This window comes from Dermacentor variabilis, chromosome 6 (genome assembly GCF_050947875.1).
Source record: "Dermacentor variabilis isolate Ectoservices chromosome 6, ASM5094787v1, whole genome shotgun sequence".
In the NCBI taxonomy this organism is placed as follows: domain Eukaryota; kingdom Metazoa; phylum Arthropoda; class Arachnida; order Ixodida; family Ixodidae; genus Dermacentor; species Dermacentor variabilis.
Window position 1 is genome coordinate 178,723,555 of NC_134573.1, and position 18,240 is coordinate 178,741,794.

At 42.7% G+C, this 18,240-nt stretch overlaps 2 protein-coding genes and 1 long non-coding RNA gene across 6 annotated transcripts in view; 1 reads left to right on the forward strand and 2 right to left on the reverse strand.

Moving 5' to 3' along the window:
* The window catches only part of Itpr (Inositol 1,4,5,-trisphosphate receptor), a 174,015-nt gene extending 162,417 nt beyond the window's left edge, over window positions 1–11,598 (forward strand). For both annotated transcript variants that reach the window (XM_075696968.1, XM_075696969.1), the window contains 6 exons: window positions 1–350; window positions 2,034–2,251; window positions 2,457–2,622; window positions 4,815–4,975; window positions 7,999–8,160; window positions 9,356–11,598. In XM_075696968.1, the coding sequence (XP_075553083.1) occupies window positions 1–350; window positions 2,034–2,251; window positions 2,457–2,622; window positions 4,815–4,975; window positions 7,999–8,160; window positions 9,356–9,451 (1,153 nt within the window). In that variant the 3' untranslated portion in view covers window positions 9,452–11,598. The remainder of the gene's footprint in view (window positions 351–2,033; window positions 2,252–2,456; window positions 2,623–4,814; window positions 4,976–7,998; window positions 8,161–9,355) is intronic.
* On the reverse strand, window positions 209–9,449 carry LOC142585903 (uncharacterized). Its single transcript, XR_012829146.1, has 2 exons — window positions 9,268–9,449; window positions 209–412 (listed from the first exon to the last, which is right to left on the reverse strand). It is a non-coding gene; the product is annotated as an uncharacterized LOC142585903 (long non-coding RNA).
* The window catches only part of CPT2 (Carnitine palmitoyltransferase 2), a 17,174-nt gene continuing 10,464 nt past the window's right edge, over window positions 11,531–18,240 (reverse strand). For all 3 annotated transcript variants that reach the window (XM_075696971.1, XM_075696970.1, XM_075696972.1), the window contains exons 8-12: window positions 16,500–16,773; window positions 15,179–15,372; window positions 14,617–14,786; window positions 13,824–14,043; window positions 11,531–12,225 (exon numbers count right to left, since the gene is read on the reverse strand). In XM_075696971.1, coding sequence (XP_075553086.1) covers window positions 11,903–12,225; window positions 13,824–14,043; window positions 14,617–14,786; window positions 15,179–15,372; window positions 16,500–16,773 — 1,181 coding nt within the window. In that variant the 3' untranslated portion in view covers window positions 11,531–11,902. The remainder of the gene's footprint in view (window positions 12,226–13,823; window positions 14,044–14,616; window positions 14,787–15,178; window positions 15,373–16,499; window positions 16,774–18,240) is intronic.

An 18,240-nucleotide genomic window follows, 5' to 3' on the forward strand; every position in this document is an offset into this window, starting at 1 on the left:
CACGGTGCACCTCGTGAGCATAGTGGGAAATCATGGGACATTTGCACGTAGCCTTGGCCACATGCTGTCCGATATGGAGCTCCTGTACCATGTCTGCTATTTGGTTTTTTGTGCACTGGGCTTAGTAGGACACCCACTGTTCTACAGTGTGCTCCTGTTAGATGTGGTCTACCAGGAGGAAACACTCCTTAATGTCATCAAGTCGGTAACACGAAATGGTCGCTCAATCATTCTCACAGCAGTGCTTGCGCTAATCCTGGTATACTTGTTCTCCATTGTTGCATTCCTGTTCTTCCGGGATGACTTTCTCATTGAAGTCGACAGCCGTGCTGTTCAGAGTGTGCCGCGAGGTAAGTGAGCTCCAATTCTATGTTTCGTGCTGTCATGGTTGTATTGCTTCTTGGTGCCACAACTGGAATAACCAAAATAAGAGAGAATTTGATGCAGATGTGTAAAGTGACAAGCTCTATGACAGTGAACACGAGAGTGCGTGCCGTAAGTTACCAGCAGAGCACTCTTGACTAAAATGACGAACTCTGACAAGCAGCTAACACACTCTTGTGGTTTGTAAGTTCAGCGAACACACTCCCTGGTAGCACACCTGCATCATCTGCTACTGCCACCACTAGATCCTGTGCTCTGTAAACTTTTGTGGTTGACTGTACTTCTACATGTCATCTTCGCTCTTACTTTTTTCATTCCACTTGCACTGCAACTTTTCAGAATCATCATGCACTCACTCTCCCATCAGACAAATGTACATAATTTTGCTGGTATGAATTCACGGTAGTGTTAATTTCATATTGGTTTAGGCATATTGGAACAAGTAGGTAATTGTATGTCATAAAATTAGTTGGCACTAGCATACGTGCAGCTATTTGGGCCTGCTAATCATGTCGCTGTTGTGACATTGTGCTCACCTGAATCCTGTCATGGCTGGCTAATGTATGTCAAATGCATCGGCTACTCAAGCATGTAAATAGGTGTTGAATACAGACACCTCTAAGCCTGAACAATGCATATAGAGCCTTGTTTCCTCATAGTTGGTAATATGTATCATTTCTTGGCTTTTATGAACTGTCGCATGTTGGAATCTTGTCCTGTACGTTACAACACTGCTGCCTGATGGTGATGATGGCACTATTGATGCTCTCTCTGTTCCAGCAACAGGGACTGGCCCTATATCTCATTTGCACTAGTTACACAGTTAATAGCTATGTTTTGTTAATTTCCGACAGTAAGGTAAATTTATTTTACTGACTGCCTGTTATAGTGCCCTCTTGAGCGAATAAAGGCAACAAAAAAACAAAATTAAACTTTATAATCAGATATCTTTGTACAGTCAACTTTCGTTAATTCAAACCTGACAGGACCAACGAAATCGATAGAGTTATTGTGTTATGCGGCAAATCGTGCAAATTTTGCGAAGGCGGTTTTGGTTTCATATCCGATTGCACTGTGCAGGCAAACTTCAGCCTAATTTTATTTTTAAAAGAAAGCACGCATTATAATCGGGTAAATGCGATAATCAAATATTGTGAGTTACGGTTGCTGCTTGAAAATCTTACTGAGCAGGCCGAAAATGGGCGTTTTCGGTGAGGGATGACATGTGCTCAATTCATTCACTGTCCCCTAAGCTCCATTGCAGCAAACGCTTGCAGTGAAGGGGTCGCTAGTGGCATCACCATAGGGGTCAGGAGCGTGTATCCCGAATGGTAAAGTTAGAATTATTCGACGAAGGCCAATTTTAGGATGGAAATAATTAAAGCTTGGGCCCACAAAAATATGAGGCACCAGTCGGGAGCTCTGGCTGCGATCGAATTAACGGAAGTCTACTGTATTTGGAAGGACTTTGTGTATCTTTTCAAGTGGTGCAGTAACCAGTAGTACCTATCTTTACAACCAGCAATCATTGTAAATGGTATTGTTATAAGTGGACTGCACCACAATATCTTGGAACTATATGTTCAACCAATTAAGTGCAATTGATATGGTATGATCTTGGTGCTCCTATTGCCTCTCTCACTTGTCAGTTTCAGGGCCAGAAAGTGATCCACCATGCCTTGAAGGTTTTTGTGATGCGTCTGAGCGGCCCAAGCTTGGCAACAAAGATGCCAGTGATTCAGATGATGATGACACAACAACCGAACGAGCTTGTGACTCACTCGTAATGTGCATAATCACCACGATGAATCATGGCTTGCGTAATGGTGGAGGTATTGGAGACATTCTACGACCACCTAGTGCTAAGGTGTGTACATCACCCATGGTATTTTTGTGCTTATCACCAACATGATCTGATGTTTGTGTTTACAGACCATGATTAGCACTGAATGCACATTGGTGATATTTGCAGTTTGTAGGTGCAGTATGTACTGAAATCCTATTGCGTGCACTGCAGCTGCATTTGTAAACACAGGTCTATGGCAGAAACAAACATGTGCATGTTTGTGCAGGAACCGCTATACTTTGCTCGAGTCGTGTATGACCTGCTGTTCTTCTTTGTGGTCATCATTATTGTGCTGAACCTCATCTTTGGCGTCATCATCGACACCTTTGCTGATCTGAGAAGCGAGAAGCAGCAGAAGGAAGAGACCCTGCGAAACACATGCTTCATCTGTGGTTAGTGAACAGCTGACCCACTTTTGAATGTTTTTGCATGCCACTGTCAATGCAGCTGCAAGGTTAGTTCTAGTAGTAACACATAAATACCAAGAAACTGGATGGGCAAACCACGCTGCGGTAGCTCAATTGGTTAGAGCATTGCACATGCAATGCAAAGACGTATGATCATTCCCCACGTGTGCCAAATTGTTTTTTCATCCACTTTCATTGCCATTCATTTATCATTTCTTTAATTCAATTACTAGGTACAAGTAATTTCCCCTATGTTTTCTTTGGTGTATTTGTTGACTTCTCACAATCTGATTAATAAAAATCGGGCCCCTCAGTTAAACCCCCTTCTTCTCGTTCTTACATAACGAGAGTCTCGAATCCGGCTACATTGATGCCTTCAGGTAACATGTGCGTTTTTATTGACCAAGTTGTCTTCACCCAGAAAAATCACATACTCGTGATGCCTGAGCCAGAAAGGATGTTCCACATCTGCCGTCAAGGTTTGTGAGTGGTGGCACTGGCTAACACTCCCAGGGTTCTACTAGGACACATAAATACCCAAGAAAGTGGATGGGGAAACAGCGCTGCGGTAGGTAGAGCATCGCAGGCAAAATTCGAAGGATGTGGGTTCGGTTCCCACCTGCGCCAAGTTGTTTTTTCATCCACTTTAATTTCCATTAATTTATCGTTTCTTTATTTCATGTAATTAGCACAAGTAATTTCCCCTATGTATCCCTTGGTGTCTGTGTTGGCTTCTCATCATATGATTGTCTCTGTCCATTACTTGACAGGATTATTTGGCATATTCATATTGTTACGGGGAGGACAGGGTGTGCCGGCTGATCGGTAGTTGAGTCTGTTGACTGGGCAAAGTGACTGGAGTCTAACATTGGCCAATTCTTGCCATACAGGGGTCTAGATGAGGTATATTACGGTGTGGGAATCGTCTGGGGCGTGAACTTGGGTAGGAACTGGGGAGGCAGCTTCAGTCTCCTGGCAGACGATGTGCACAATACTGTTGGATGGAGCCAGCACGGGTGGGAGACAGAGGTCCTCTCAGGTAGATATTGCAGCCGTGTTAGGAAGCAAGAAAAGTGGTGAACAATGCGACAGCTTTTGACTTCTTCGAAGCAGCGGCATTCAGCAATGTTGTCCTGTACTGTAGAAGAGTTCTTGAATACGAGGAGAGTAAACGTATCGTTGGCGATTCCTTTGAGAATGTGCACAACATTTTCTGCTTCCGGTACTTCCTTGTCAAATTTGCGACAACGCGCAAGCGTGTCTTGACTATATGTCACATAGCACTCTATGCAAGTCTGAACTCGGCACGCAAGGTCTTTCTTCGTGGCATGCTGGCAGCAAATAGGCTTGCCAAACAAGTCAGTGAGCTCTTGCCTGCGCAAGTCCCGGCTGGTGAGTTCCTCTTTGTGGGTCTTAAACCAGATGCTTGCCGTTCCCACGAGGTAAAATATCAGGTTAGCGAGCATCATGGTTTGGTCCCAGTGGTTGCTTGCACTCACATGCTGGGAGCAGGTGGCGATGTGCCCGAAGCATTCTCGCCTTAAACTGGCATGGCAGATGTAGCCAAGGAGTGCTTACTGCGTAAATCCATTGTGTGTTCAAATAAAGCCCACAACCTCCACCAAAAATTTTACGGGAAGGATCTATATACAAAGGATATGCATGTATTTACAAGGTAAGGCGCACAATGCTGCAGCAATGGTAGGACTAGTGCGTGCACCCCAGATAGCTGCACTGTCATTGTCGTCCAAGCATCGACCACAGTATCACCACCCGTGACGTTATATTTACAGGGTATTTATAACATCTTGACTGCCATTCAAGATGGAAGACAGTCTGCGCGACATCCACGAGCATTGTCAGTGCTGGTATTGCTTGGTAACAATATTTAACTTCACCATAATGAGCATTTAAAAGAATTGTTATCACATAGTTTGGGCTTCCTTATTAAAACACCGGGAGTATGCATCCAAGACATATCTGGAGGTGGAAAGAAAAGTCAAATAATTGATGATTCAGTATGTATGAGCTCTGTGGTGTGATGAGTATTGGGAACATAAAAGAACACTTGTACTTAAGATGGCCTCTTTATGTATTTCCTTTTAAGAGAAAATGTTTTGTGCAGCTTGACCACTTATTTCCTTGTCTGCAAGATATTTTTTTTTCCTTGTGACCAGGTCTGGACAGATCAGCTTTTGACAACAAGAGTGTGTCATTTGAAGAACACATTCGATGTGAGCACAACCTGTGGCACTACCTCTACTTTATTGTGCTGGTGCGAGTCAAGGACCCAACTGAGTTTACGGGGCCTGAAAGTTATGTGGACTCCATGATCAAGGTTAGCTGGACATCTGCTGCATGTTACTTCACTTCTTTTGCATTACGAGCAGTTTCTGAAGAGTATCCTGAACCCAACATAAGCCAGTATGAATCCAAGGGTAATGAGGTCCAGTACAAACCAATATAAATTGCTGTATTTATTTGATTATAAGGCAGTCAGAATTATAAGGCAAGGGTGGAGCGGGAGACTCAAGAAAAAGATCAAACTTGAGTATGCACACTATTATAAGGCCATCTGGAGGAGCCGTAAAATTATTAGACTCGGCAGGAATTGCCTGAAATAATGAATTGCTAACACGGCCAAAACGCAAAATGGCGACCATGAAATAGGGGGAGGAGAGCTTCAACATATGAAGTGCAGCTTATATGTGAATTTTGCCTTTAAGTGTGGCTTCACAGGAGTGCAAATTTCGCTTTATAGTGTGGCTTCATGACATCGCGGTGCACACTGCCGTAAGGCCACACTGTAAGGCGAAATTCTCACTGCTGTGAAGCCACACTATAAGGCAAAATTTGTGCTGCCATGCAGGCACACCAAATAGCAAAATTCACGTATTAGGCGGGGGGCAATTTCAAAGCTAAAAAGTCTGGGGAAAAACCTTGCCTAATATTGCCTTGCCTAATATATGTGCATTTTGTGCAACCAGAACTTTTTGAGGGCATCTACTGTATATAGGTTTACTACTGAGCATCTCATTGGATTTAAATGAGCTGAGCATAATTAAAGGAAGGGTTTATTGCCTGGCATATGGTATGTCCAGCAAGTATGATCTGTCTGAAGTGTCTGAAATGCTAGGGCAACAGGTAGATTACCTGGATACCAGTGGCTGCCGTAAGCACATTGTAGTGCTTAGGGTAGCCACTAGTTTTGAGACAAAATGCCATCTGCTAGTTGCCTGGTTAGCCCAGATGGCAGAGCGGCTGCCCCGGAAAGGCAGTGGTCCCGGGTTCGAGTCCCGGACCAGGACGCATTTTTGTTCAACTGTGAGGCTTTTCTTTCGAGGAACCCATATGGGTTTTCTTTGTAGCACTTAGCTACGTTTGGGTGGATGTCTCATTTTCCCTTTAGTAATTACTCATCTCCACCTCCTGAGTTTCCACAGAACTATTATGTCAATATATTTAAGTCTCAAATGCTATTTACTGCATGCTTAGAAGAAGTATTCAAGCTATTAAACTGGGAAGGCTTAGGAGTAAAGATCGACGGTGAATATCTCAACAAGCTTCGGTTTGCTGATGACATTGTTCTATTCAGCAACAATGCAGACGAGTTACAACAAATGATTGAGGACCTTAACAGAGAGAGTATAAGAGTGGGATTGAACATTAATATGCAGAAGACAAAGATAATGATAAATAGCCAGGCAAAGGAACAGGTTCAGGATTGCCAGTCAGCCTCTTGAGTCTGTGAAGGAGTATGTTTGCCTAGGTCAATTAATCGCAGGGAACCCTGATCATGAGAAGGAAATTCACAGAAGAATAAAAATGGGTTGGATCGCATACGGCAGACATTGCCAGTTCCTGACTGGAAGCTTACCATTATCATTGAAAAGGAAGGTGTACAATAAGTGCATTTTATCAGTGCTGACATATGGGGCAGAGACTTGGAGGCTGACATAGAAGCTTGAGAAGAAGCTAAGGACCGCGCAATGAGCGATGGAACGAATATTGCTAGGCATAACGTTAAGAGACAGAAAGAGAGCGGTTTGGATCAGAGAGCGAACGGGTATAGACAATATTCTAATTGACATCAAGAGGAAAAAAAATGGAGCTGGGCAGGTCATGTAATGCGCCGGTTAGATAACCGTTGGACCATTAGGGTTACAGAATGGGTATCAAGAGAAGGAAAACGCAATTGAGGATGACAGAAAACTAGGTGGAGCAATGAAATTAGGAAATTCGTGGGCGCTAGTTGGAATCGGTTGGCGCAGGACAGGGGTAATTGGAAATCGCTAGGAGAGGCCTTCGTCCTGCAGTGGACATAAACAGGCTGATGATGATGATGATTTAAGTTTGTAATATCGAGGTTAAACTGCAAATGAAATCATTGAAGTGGAGGACATTGTGCATTTGTGCAATATTTGTGTGAGCACTCCATCAAAGCTTTATCAACAAGAGAGTTAAGTTTCCTCAATAGACATTATGGGTAAAAGTGACATGCCATGGTGAAGTTTTTGCTTTCCATTTGGGTCTACACATGCTGTTTGATGAATCTTTGCATGGTGCACCAGCATGACTGTGACATGCTGGTGAGATTGAGTGAATACATATTGCACAGCATTTAAAAAAATAAAATGAATAAATTTGTTGAAAGTCAGCGCTGTGTGCATCTATTCCGGACTGTCCTGTCTTCACCGTGCTGTACGTATAGTAGTCATAAACCCCCAAAAAGCCCAACTTTCTACCCTACTGCAATTATACTACCAATTATGAAGACCGCCATTTTAATTACTTTTTTTTAATGGTTGTGTGAGACATGTTCACGAGTTAATACCTGAAAAAGACTTGAAAATGAGATGCATCTTAAACTGTTTTGGCAAGGGGTGTTGTACAGCCAATTTAATAAAAGGACTTGTCAGGAATATGTAACAAAGCATAGTACCTTGACTGAAAGCCTTAGACTTCACAAAGTACTCTTTAACAATGAGAATGCTTTCTACTAGTGCGAGCAAACACGAAATATTGCAGCTGTGCAGTAACTTAAGCAGGCATCACACGAACAATTTTCATTGGAAGTGTGATAGGGAATGTGGATTGATGGTATTGCCTTCCAAGACTAAATGCTAATTTGTTTAACCGTAGCTCTTTATTATGCACCAAGATATTAGTACCTGGACTCAGCATTGACCTTGTTTAAGTGTAGCCGCTGCACCTTGAAATCGAAGCATGGCAGCTGGTGGTAAAACAAACTAACCACTGTTCTGTTAGCTTAGGTTCCAAAATATAAGCAGAATGTGTAGCGAAGCCATAGCTGCATATTTAAGGACCCTGTGACATTGTTTGTACTTTGTGGTGCTGCAGGAAAAGAATCTGGAATGGTTCCCACGCATGCGTGCCATGTCACTCGCAGCAGATGAGGCAGATGGGGAGCAGAATGAGATGCGCACACTGCAGAATCAGTTGGAGGATACGCAACGCTTGGTGACTACCTTGTCTAGGCAACTGTCCGAACTCCGAGACCAGGTAACATGCTTGCTCCTTTTGCAGACCAATGGCAGCCATTATCTCTCATGTGCCATCTGCCCCCTTAGGAAACGTGCAGAAAACAAAATTTTTGTGGAATGCCGTATGTGCTTGTGAGTTTATGTACTGGACTTGTCACTAAATTTTGTGTGTTCAAGTCATGTAGTTGTGAGGTTTGCCTATGGACACATGGCAAAGCACTTTCAAGAAAAGAAATTTGTGTGCTTCAAAGGAGTGCCCAGAATTTAAGATTTAGGAAAAGAAAATAAACGTTGCTTGGTAGAACAGGAATGAAATGAGCATAAATGAGCAAGAGTTATTTTGAATACTTAAGGAAACACGCACACACAGTAGACTACTGTTAATTCCGATTTTTCAGTTAATTCAATCCTGAGCGCAGGACCTGGCTGGAATCCATGCATTTCTATGGCCCAAAATGTTTGTTATTTCAATCCTAAGATTGGCGTTCGTTGAATAATTCGAACTTGACCAATCCGCACTCACACGCCTGACTCTCATGGGGACCTCAATAATGACTGGTCTAGTGGCAGCGTCTGTCATGGTGGAGCTTAGGGGACAGTTTAGGCATCATCTCCCGTCAACGCCTATTTTCGGCCCGCCAAGGAAGATTTTTAAGCAATGACGGTAGCTCAGCATGTCTGATTATGGTATTTACTCAATTATAATGGGCACCTCTGGTTTTTCGAGGAAGTAGGGCCGAAAATTGCCTGCACAGTGCATTTGGATACGAAACCAAAACCCCTTTTGCGGCAAGTACTATTTACTGCATAACATGACTGTATAGCGGCGGAGCTGACTTTAGAAAAGTGGCCGCCATTTAAAAAAATTAGGTGCACAATATATTTCTACTTTGGCTAGAAGCTCTAAGTTATTTAAGTTAGTTATTAAGGCATTATCTTCTTCGGACACACAGAAATTTGACGCGCATTTCATTTGGAGGCATCTTAAACTTGAGTAAATAGTGCCCAATGGATCAGTGGTGTATTGTGGTGGTTATTTTTTTCATGTTTAATTCGATCAATTTCGTCAACTGTGTCAGCGTCGAATAACGGAAGTTGACTGCACATGTTTGGAAATTTTACATACCAGAACACACTTTCCCTTAGTCTTGATGTCTGTTTCCATGTCAGCCTTGGCAGAGGCATTCTACCATTTCATTTTATGTGTGATGCAGATGACAGAGCAGCGGAAGCACAAGCAGCGTCTGGGACTTCTAGCTCATCCCAATTCGGTGCCATTGGCTGCCACTGCCAGTCTGAGTATGCATTGACTCTCGTGCTGCCAACACATAAACAAACAAGTGGCTCTCCTCACAAAGGTCACCATGCATAGTGAGCCTGGCTGGGCCACCAGCATGAAGTGTGCTTGCTATGTCACTGCCCCGGTGGTGATTGCGAGATTGGGCCAAGTAAAACGGACTATGTGTCTTCCATCAACACGACAAGCTGTGTATGCAAGGGCCACAAGAACCACTCAGCTCTCTCATTGCACTTGGAACATCTGCGAAGGAGAAAGGGGCCACATTTTCCTCCCTCTTGCCAAAGTGCACAAAAAATATTCTGGATTAGTCTTTCAGCAGTCACTACAGCACCTTTTTGCAACTCTTCTTTTGGCTTTTTTTCAGTATTGTGTCAAGCACAACTACACTTAGGAGATAAGAAGCAAGAGTGGCACAAATTCCCATATACAATTGTGCAAGTAGGACGTTGTGATCACTTCTCACATTGACAGTGGTGCCTGCAGTGAAGCAGAACAAGGCAATCGCCACTTTTTTTGATGTGGGTTTTTCCCACCTCTTTTAATGAAACAAAAACATTATTATTATTATTTTTTTTTTGCCGTTGTCATGCGAGCATTGCATTCTCTATTAGTCTGCGGATATGATCTTAACCCATGTACCATGATCGAAACAAAGCTTCTTGCCGCAGTTATCACATAATGCAATATTTTTGCTGTTTTCGTGACTTGTGACAAACTGTATTAAGTGTGATTGTGGGAGGCAGTGTTTGTATATTGAACAAATTTTTGCTTTGCACACTTTTCACAATGATGGCTCAGGCTGCACCCTTGGGGTGAAATTTACTAGAAATCTAACATGCAACTTTCACACGGCAAAATGAACCAGCATCAAAACATTGCGTCACATGCTGCTCGATTCAAAGCAGAGGAAGATGGAGAGTCAGTATTTGCTTGACTGACCTACTAACCTCCCCTCTATTTGTCTACCTTGCCAGAGTCCTGCTGCTGCCGGTTGGAGGTTTTTCGCATGCTTCCGTGACTCCAGTTGGCCCTACAGTGTTTACTTGTCTGTGGTTTTCTTGTTTTAGCTATTTAATGTGTAGTTGTGTTCTTTCTTACACTTGTTTTTTCCAGTGCACATTTACACGTTTATATATGATGGTTTTATACTGGTATGCCGCTTTATATATTTAGATTGTTGGTGCATCTCTACATTACTTGTTGCATCTTTATTTTAAAGGTAGTTTGGATGCACTAATGCATAGAAATTTTAACAAATGTGTGAACAAATACTTATCATCTGGGATGGCTTTGCACATTTGATACCACTTTTAGTAGTATGGTGCAATTTACAAGCGTCAGTAATGGCAGTGTTGTGTGAAAGGTGCTTGCTACTCAGGCATTAACAGCAGAACTGCTATTGCAGTTTACTCACAGCTACTTCTCCTGTTGTTTTTCTTACCAAGTGCATGGTTAAATATGTTGCAATAGGTGCTTTCACTGCTACCACTGACTTGTACACATTTGTTTGTTTAGTCAGGGCCTGGTGTAGCAAGTGAAAAAAAAAGAGTGACGGCCTCGCATTGTTGGTGTCAAACGATTAATGGACGTAGAACCTGTGAAAAAGCTTATTGCCATGAAGCCTGAGCATGTGTAGTAAAGTTCAGAGTTGCAGCGTTCAACAGAATGTGCGCCCGAAGCACATTGGCCTACTTTTTGTATGGCCATGTTTTGTGGTATGTAGTTCGTTTTTTTCACAGAAGTTGCAGCCCATAAATTTTTTGTTAAAAGTGCATTGTGTTTCCCATTACAGGCTTTGTTCTTGAAGTTTTTCAGCCCTGAGGCACCTATGTTTGCAGCCTAAATTTCCTCCCACAAGCACTTCATAATTTGCAGCCATAACTATTGCTCAGTTCTTATGTTTTAAGCACATTAGAAGTGCATTTCTGATTGCAGAATGTGTGTCCGTAGTTTCCGCAGTTGCTGCAAAAATTCTTATGCGAGCAACTTAATTTACCATGCATGCATACGAAATTAAAGCTTCACTTTGTAACATATTCTTTCCCCCACTAGTCAGTGAACAAAAGAGATTGGTATTTATTACAGCACATTGATCAAGAAAATACCTTTTATTGTCTTTTATCAAGTGTACAAAACATCAATATATACATGTACGTATGTCTGTGCTCAAGCGTGTTACTATATCTTACTAAGCACCTGATAGCTTTCACTGTTCCATAATCAAATTTCAACTGTGATTTCAAGTGCTTTACAGAAACCGTAGCTGCCATGCTGAAAGATAGGGTACACCTCTTTCTCTCCACATAATTATGAATACCATGTTTTGCAAGAAATAGAAACGGTACTCAAGCAGCACAAGCTCCTTATCCTCGTTAGTGGTTGAAATTAAACCTAGGCTGAACTAGGAGGAATGCAGCACCCAATCTCATGGTCTTCATGTGAAGAATACTTCTTTCGTGCCCTAAGAGCACTTCATGGCAACACAAATACGATCTAAAGCCTCAACCATGCACGCTGAGAATTTCCTGGCATCTCGATGGGGGCTGTAAGCACTGACCAGGGCTCCTAACTTGTCATCCACCATGCCATAGCCGATGCCATAGCCATCTGGTACTACAGGCGCAAAGCCACCACCACTGAATGCCATACCATGTAAAGTGGATGTTGAAAGGACAAAGTGATTTGCCTTTTCGAAGCATCTGTCTGTGTAAATAGCGGGCAAGGCCTGGCCCTTCTCTTCAGCCAACACCCTCAGGGCAAACAAGTGACGGTCAAACCCTTGACCTGCATGTAAAATCAGAGGCACACCTCAGACATTGTGTGAAAGGAACGATGTTGGAAATATGCAAAAGGTAAGCAAGCACAGCCAGTCAAAGTTCTGGGCGAGAAAAATGGTCAAGTACTTTTCCTCTTATTCCTTCCAGAAGGTTGCTCAATTCCAAGCCATATCCAGCGTATTTTGCATTAAAGATGTAACATGAGCTAAACATAATTCAACTGTGGCAAACGTTATACAGTTAAACCACAATATAACGAAGTTGGTAATTTTCTTCATTATATCATAGTTTTCTTTTATATAGAATTTGAAACTTTTATGCAAATAAGTAGTCACTGATAGATTTTTCTTACACGGAAGAGGTTGCAAGATCTTCATAATTAGCGGGCAACCAGGAAAGACAAATTTGAATGAGAAAAAAATTAATTTTGTTCAATTTGAAAGTTTGTGATGAGAAATACAGTTTCATGCCGTGTTGGTGATAGGAAGTGAAGCCAGTCACTCTGCCACCGTGGCTGACTGTGTCGCCGGCAATGGGAAGAGAATACTTCGTCTGCCTCTCACTTCAGCGTATCTCCAAAACTTGAGATTACGCAACCTCCAGTAATATAAGCACATGATGCCATGCCATCCCAGCACACCCATTCTTTGCACATGTGGTAAATCATCTCTAAAACTGGGCGCGCAGCCTGCGTATGCCCTTGGCAGTGCCAACAGCCATGTACAGCCATGGCTGCACCGATTGAGAAGGCGACACACACCAACCTGCCTCCCTTTTCCTCCCCTAGAATGCGATTGATTGCATTACTGCTAGCTCACTCTCTTCCTCCCTTGCTTGCACAGGAAGATGGCAGTCACCAAGCCACCATCCTTCTCGGCTCACCCTTGCATACTTCAAAGCGTGGGGCGCGATAGGATCTTATCGCACTTAGATTTTATACAGAAAATGATGCTGCTCTTGGTTGCGCAGAGCGTGATTTGAGAGGTGTGCTCGCAAGCAGCCACTTGTAATTCAACCATTTGACCATCTGCACACGCAGAAGTTTTCATTTATCTCAGTATTTTTTTGCAGTTGCAGTGAAATTTTGTTATATTAATATTGTGTATAAGCACACTTTGTTATACTGAGGTTTTAAATACAGGGTGTCCTATGGACAAGAAATTATGAATAGTTCAATACTTTATTGCATCGACGTTTAACTGTAGTATAGTGAGACTCACGGCCACAGGCACACATTGCACTAACGTGTCGCCATTGCTCTGATAAACCAGATGAGCATGCATAGGAGTCACTGCTTTGCGCACATGGGACAGCGCAGGCATGCATCATGATAATGGACTGAGCCCTTCAGGTGCTTTGCATTTTCGTCTCCTTTAACCTTCATTGTGCTCTCGCTTCTTTGCTCACATGCCTTGCTCCTGCGCTTGTGCATCTGCATTCCCCCAAATCATCAAAAGGTTGGCTTTTCTGCACATCATAATCGCCTGATGGGTGAGCTTGACGGATGATATGTGAAATGCTTTCTCATGCCGATACTTTACTGAAAGCCACATAACATTTGTACAAATACTATAATTTATGTGATATACTACAGCAGTATCTTACCCATGGCAGCCTCCTTCGTGAGCTGGTTGTGGACTCTGGAACATTCCTCCAGAAGTGGCCGAGCAAGGTTCAGCTTTTTGTCCGAGCTGAGTGCCTCCACGCAACGTTTTGTGGCCATTGTTGCTGGTCGCACTGTTTCAGTTCGCCCATGCTTGAAAGCAGATGTGCTGCATGATTCATAAGTCGCTGCCGTGCCTCCATGTGCCAGGAAATAGGACAGCTGCACAAAGTGTGAGGAGAGCCGGCACTCTGTCGGTGCATGAGCAGGCATGCCTTCTTGTTCTGACTCAAATTACAAAGACTTGTCCTCAAGTATGCATAATAATATGCAAAGTTATCTTAAATGAACCATTGGTATAATTATTTAAGTTGGCTGCCTCGAAACGATGTTTACCAACCAAAAAACACTTGCCCAGAAACGAACTGTGAGAACAAATGCTTTTTGAGATTTATTCTGAATATTAAATGTTGTAATTCCCCCATGTCTTATCCCCACTGAGAAGGAAGGTATGGTTCTGATTGAATAGTTTTCACCACTGCCTGCTGTGTAAAGAGGTGTGCAGGGTTTCGGAAGTAGTCAAGGTGGGGCTGTTGAAGGGGGTCGTACTGTATTCCGCTACAGTCTGGTCAAGAGCTTTAGGGTGGAAAACAGCCTCTCTCGCATATGCGCTGCATGATTTCTGCAAATGGTCCATTATTTGAGCTCTTAAGAGACTCCAGTCCCTCTGTGGCCCATGGCCATGTTTAGTGATAGCAGAGAAACAAATTACAGCCATCTTGGTTGTGCTAGTACCTGGAAAGAGAGCTGCATGACTGAATCGGGACTGAGCTTGCTCTGCTTGATGAGGTCCCTGCTGAGGCCAGAGTGCACCATAGCAGCTAGTTGAAGGTTGCCAGTCTGCTCCTCGTAATTTTGCTGGGCTTTCTGCACAGCTGCCTTCACAGCATCGTTGACAATGAAGTCTGCACATGATGAGCAAAAAATGCTACATTGCATTTTGTTGCAGCTTGGATGAAAAAAAGGTTAATTCCATAACTAACTTTTGAAGACAAGGAAGCAGGTTGCAATTATAACTAGGAGAACACAATGTCAGCCACCAGTTGAATATCTTATAGTTACATATGCAATGATGTTTCAGCACTGATTGGTGTGCCTTGTAATGTGACACATTGTCAGTTTGTTTTGTGGTCCTTGTTCACTAGTACACAATACTGAACACACATATGAGCTTGGATATTCTGTAATGTTACCCAGTTTAAGTATCCCTTGAAGGTCATGAAAGACGGGCACAAAAACATAGTGCAGTCATAATGAAATGCACACTATATCATTGCTCTATACGAGGCCCACTTACCAAGCCGCTGTACGTAGGGCTCAGGATTGATGTTTGCAGACTGGCCAGGATGAATGTAAGGTTGCTCAGTGCTGTCAGTGTAGATGTCATTAAAATAGCGCAGTACAGCCACTCCATCACCCCATGAGTGCTCAAAGTTAATAGCTGCGTGCCCTTCTGCTGTGAGAAGCAGTGAAAAGGACTTGTCGAACCACCTGAAAGAATGTAAAGCCCAAAGCACTGAGTATACTTACAATGTGGCTGCTGCTAGCATTTACAGTGACTTCCATTAATTTGATCCTCACTGAAGGTTCCGGCTGGCAGCTGTGGCCTAAACTCGTTCATCATCATCAGCAGCATCATCATCAGGAGCAGCCTATTCATGTCCACTGCAGGACGAAGGCCTCTCCCTGAGATCTCCAATTATCCCTGTCCTGCGCCAACCGATTCCCAACTAGCTCAGCCATAACTTTCATTATGTCAATCTTAAAATTGGCTTTTGCTGGATAATTTGCATTTGGCCAGACAGCCCTAGAAAGATATTCAAGCAACAAATGTAACTCACAATATCTTATTAGGGTATTTAACCAATTGTAACACACACCTTGTTTTCTTTTTTACCAAGAATATTGGGCCGGAAATCGCATAGTGCTGTCAGATACGAAATGAAAACCACACTGTGTCATTCGCTACTTGACCGTATAACAGTAATATAATGTGGCGAAGCTGACTTTAAGAAACCGGCCACTTTTGGGCAACGCATATTAGACACTTGCCCATTTTTCTTGCTAAAGAATCGAGTGCATGTTAGATTTCTTATTTGTTTAGGAGCTTTAATGTAATTTCTATGCTTTTTACTTTGGACACATAGAAAGTTCATGCACATTTGATTTGGGGAAGTGTTAGATTCGGGCAACTACTGCCTAATGAATGAGCAGTGTATTTTGGCTTTTTCTTTTGTTTTTTTTTCTGTTGTTTAATCTGACTTCCTGGATAAATAGACCAGTTTCGTCAGGGTCGAATTAATGGAATTCAACTGTATTTCGAAGATGACATGCGAGTCGCATCATTACGGCATTTCCAGGCACATACCAGACTTCGTTTGCAGCTTTGTCACAGCAAAATTTGTTTTGATAGATTTTAGCATGAAGTGTCAAAACAGCTTTTCAGACAGGCAATTAACGTGCTATAATAAAATATTACAATGCTCCGTTTGTATTTGCCCTGGGGCAAAGGAGTCTGGGAAAACATGGCACATGCCTGTTTTGTGATGTGCACTCACAGTTACCTGTGAATGGCACATCTGCTAAAGCTTTTGTTGGCAAAGTTCCAGTGTACCCACCTATTATGGATAGGACCATGAAGAAAATGGTGGGCTATCTTCTCCTGTTCTGTGCCCTGGAATGCCTCGCTGTCTAGCACCAGCACAAAGAGGGCACTGTCTATTTGCCGCAGTGTGCTCTCATTTTGGGCAGCCAGGAGGTCCTTGCGTGCCCTAGCCCAGTCATCCCGAGGCCCTGCTGTCAGTGCTGACACAGGAACAGCGGGCGCAGGCCGATTGTCAGCCATGATGCGACTCAGGCATGCTTGGTAATGCTCAGGTCCAAAGAGGTTGCCTGCAACAAAATGTCCATTAATCTCCGAGAAAGGGGTACCAACATGAATAAAGGATTTATTTTTTTTGTTCATGCAAGGCAGTAGATCCTAGATGAGGAGAGGACTTATTATAATAAATGCAGAGAGGTAAGTTCGAGATATGCATTATCGTGCTACTACCTACAGGGGAAGAAACGTGGATAAAGAAGAGAAATAACGGAAAAGCTACCAACCTGACGGTATGTGTGGGCAATATTGTAATGAATACAAATAACTACAGTAACGCACTGGTAATACCCACTATATCTTACTACTGTGACACTTATTTGTTCTTGAAGTACGTGACCATAATTTCTATGAAGGCTCTGCATTGGGACTATGTTGGGACTCTACATAAACATTGTACAGTAATTAAAGCATTTGCAAACACAGCATCAAGCTGGTAGTACAACTGAAAGCTATGATGGAAAATGACATTCAAGTGTTACATGTCCACAATGCTGCGGAAGAAAAATCGGATAGTTATAACTGTCTCTTCATCATAATATGCACTTGTGGAAGGTACACACATATTTTTATGACCGCAGCAAAATGTAGCCTTAGGCATATTTTGAAACGGCTCATGTCTACTTGTGTACAGATTACTCACCAACATTAAAGGCATTACATAAAAGAAATGCTGTCAAAACTAGAATACCTTCATTACAGTGCTTGGGCAACTATGAAATGAAACAGTGCACTGGGAATTAAGCACACCAATATGTCCGAAACCTGTCTTTCTCTGGAAGATGGTGAATGACTGATGAGGTGCATCAAACCTACATAGCCTGTTTTATTGTAACTCGGCAAGCTGAAAGTGCTATGGAACAAAGCAAACCGATGAGAATGTGGCAACCTGAATGCCACACCAGCAGAATGCGCGTGCTCAAACTGAATAGGTGCCTTTCCCACTTCAAAGTTCTAGATGCAGCAATTAGGTAGCACCTAGAAGGCACCTTCTAAAACTGCCACTGGTGTGACCAACCTTTCTACGTAATTTAAAATTGAGTGATGTCCTAAGGCATTGTAACGAGAATCTGTTATAAGCTAAGCTGTCTGAAAACTAGTTTTTTGTTACCAGCAACTTGCTAAAATGCCTCTGCACCAAATATGTTTTGTTTTAAGGAAACAAGTTTGTTCTAATAAATTTAAACAAAAATTCTCTTTCTTATGGTAGTAGTGCCCTTATCTCTCCTCATTTGCCATGTTGCAGAAACATGGACTTAGCTGCTCTGTTTACACTGAAGATAGTAGGTGGGATTGCGGGATGTATGTCCGCAATTCGAATGACAGCAACATCTTGCAAGTAGATATTGGAGTTGAACCTGTAGCAATGGTTTGCACACTAGGATTTAACTATATAGTTTCATGTGTGCCTGTCTCAGATAATGTTGCCACTAAAAAAACGAAAGACAGAAATATACAGTAATGGGGCGTTTGGTTGGCAC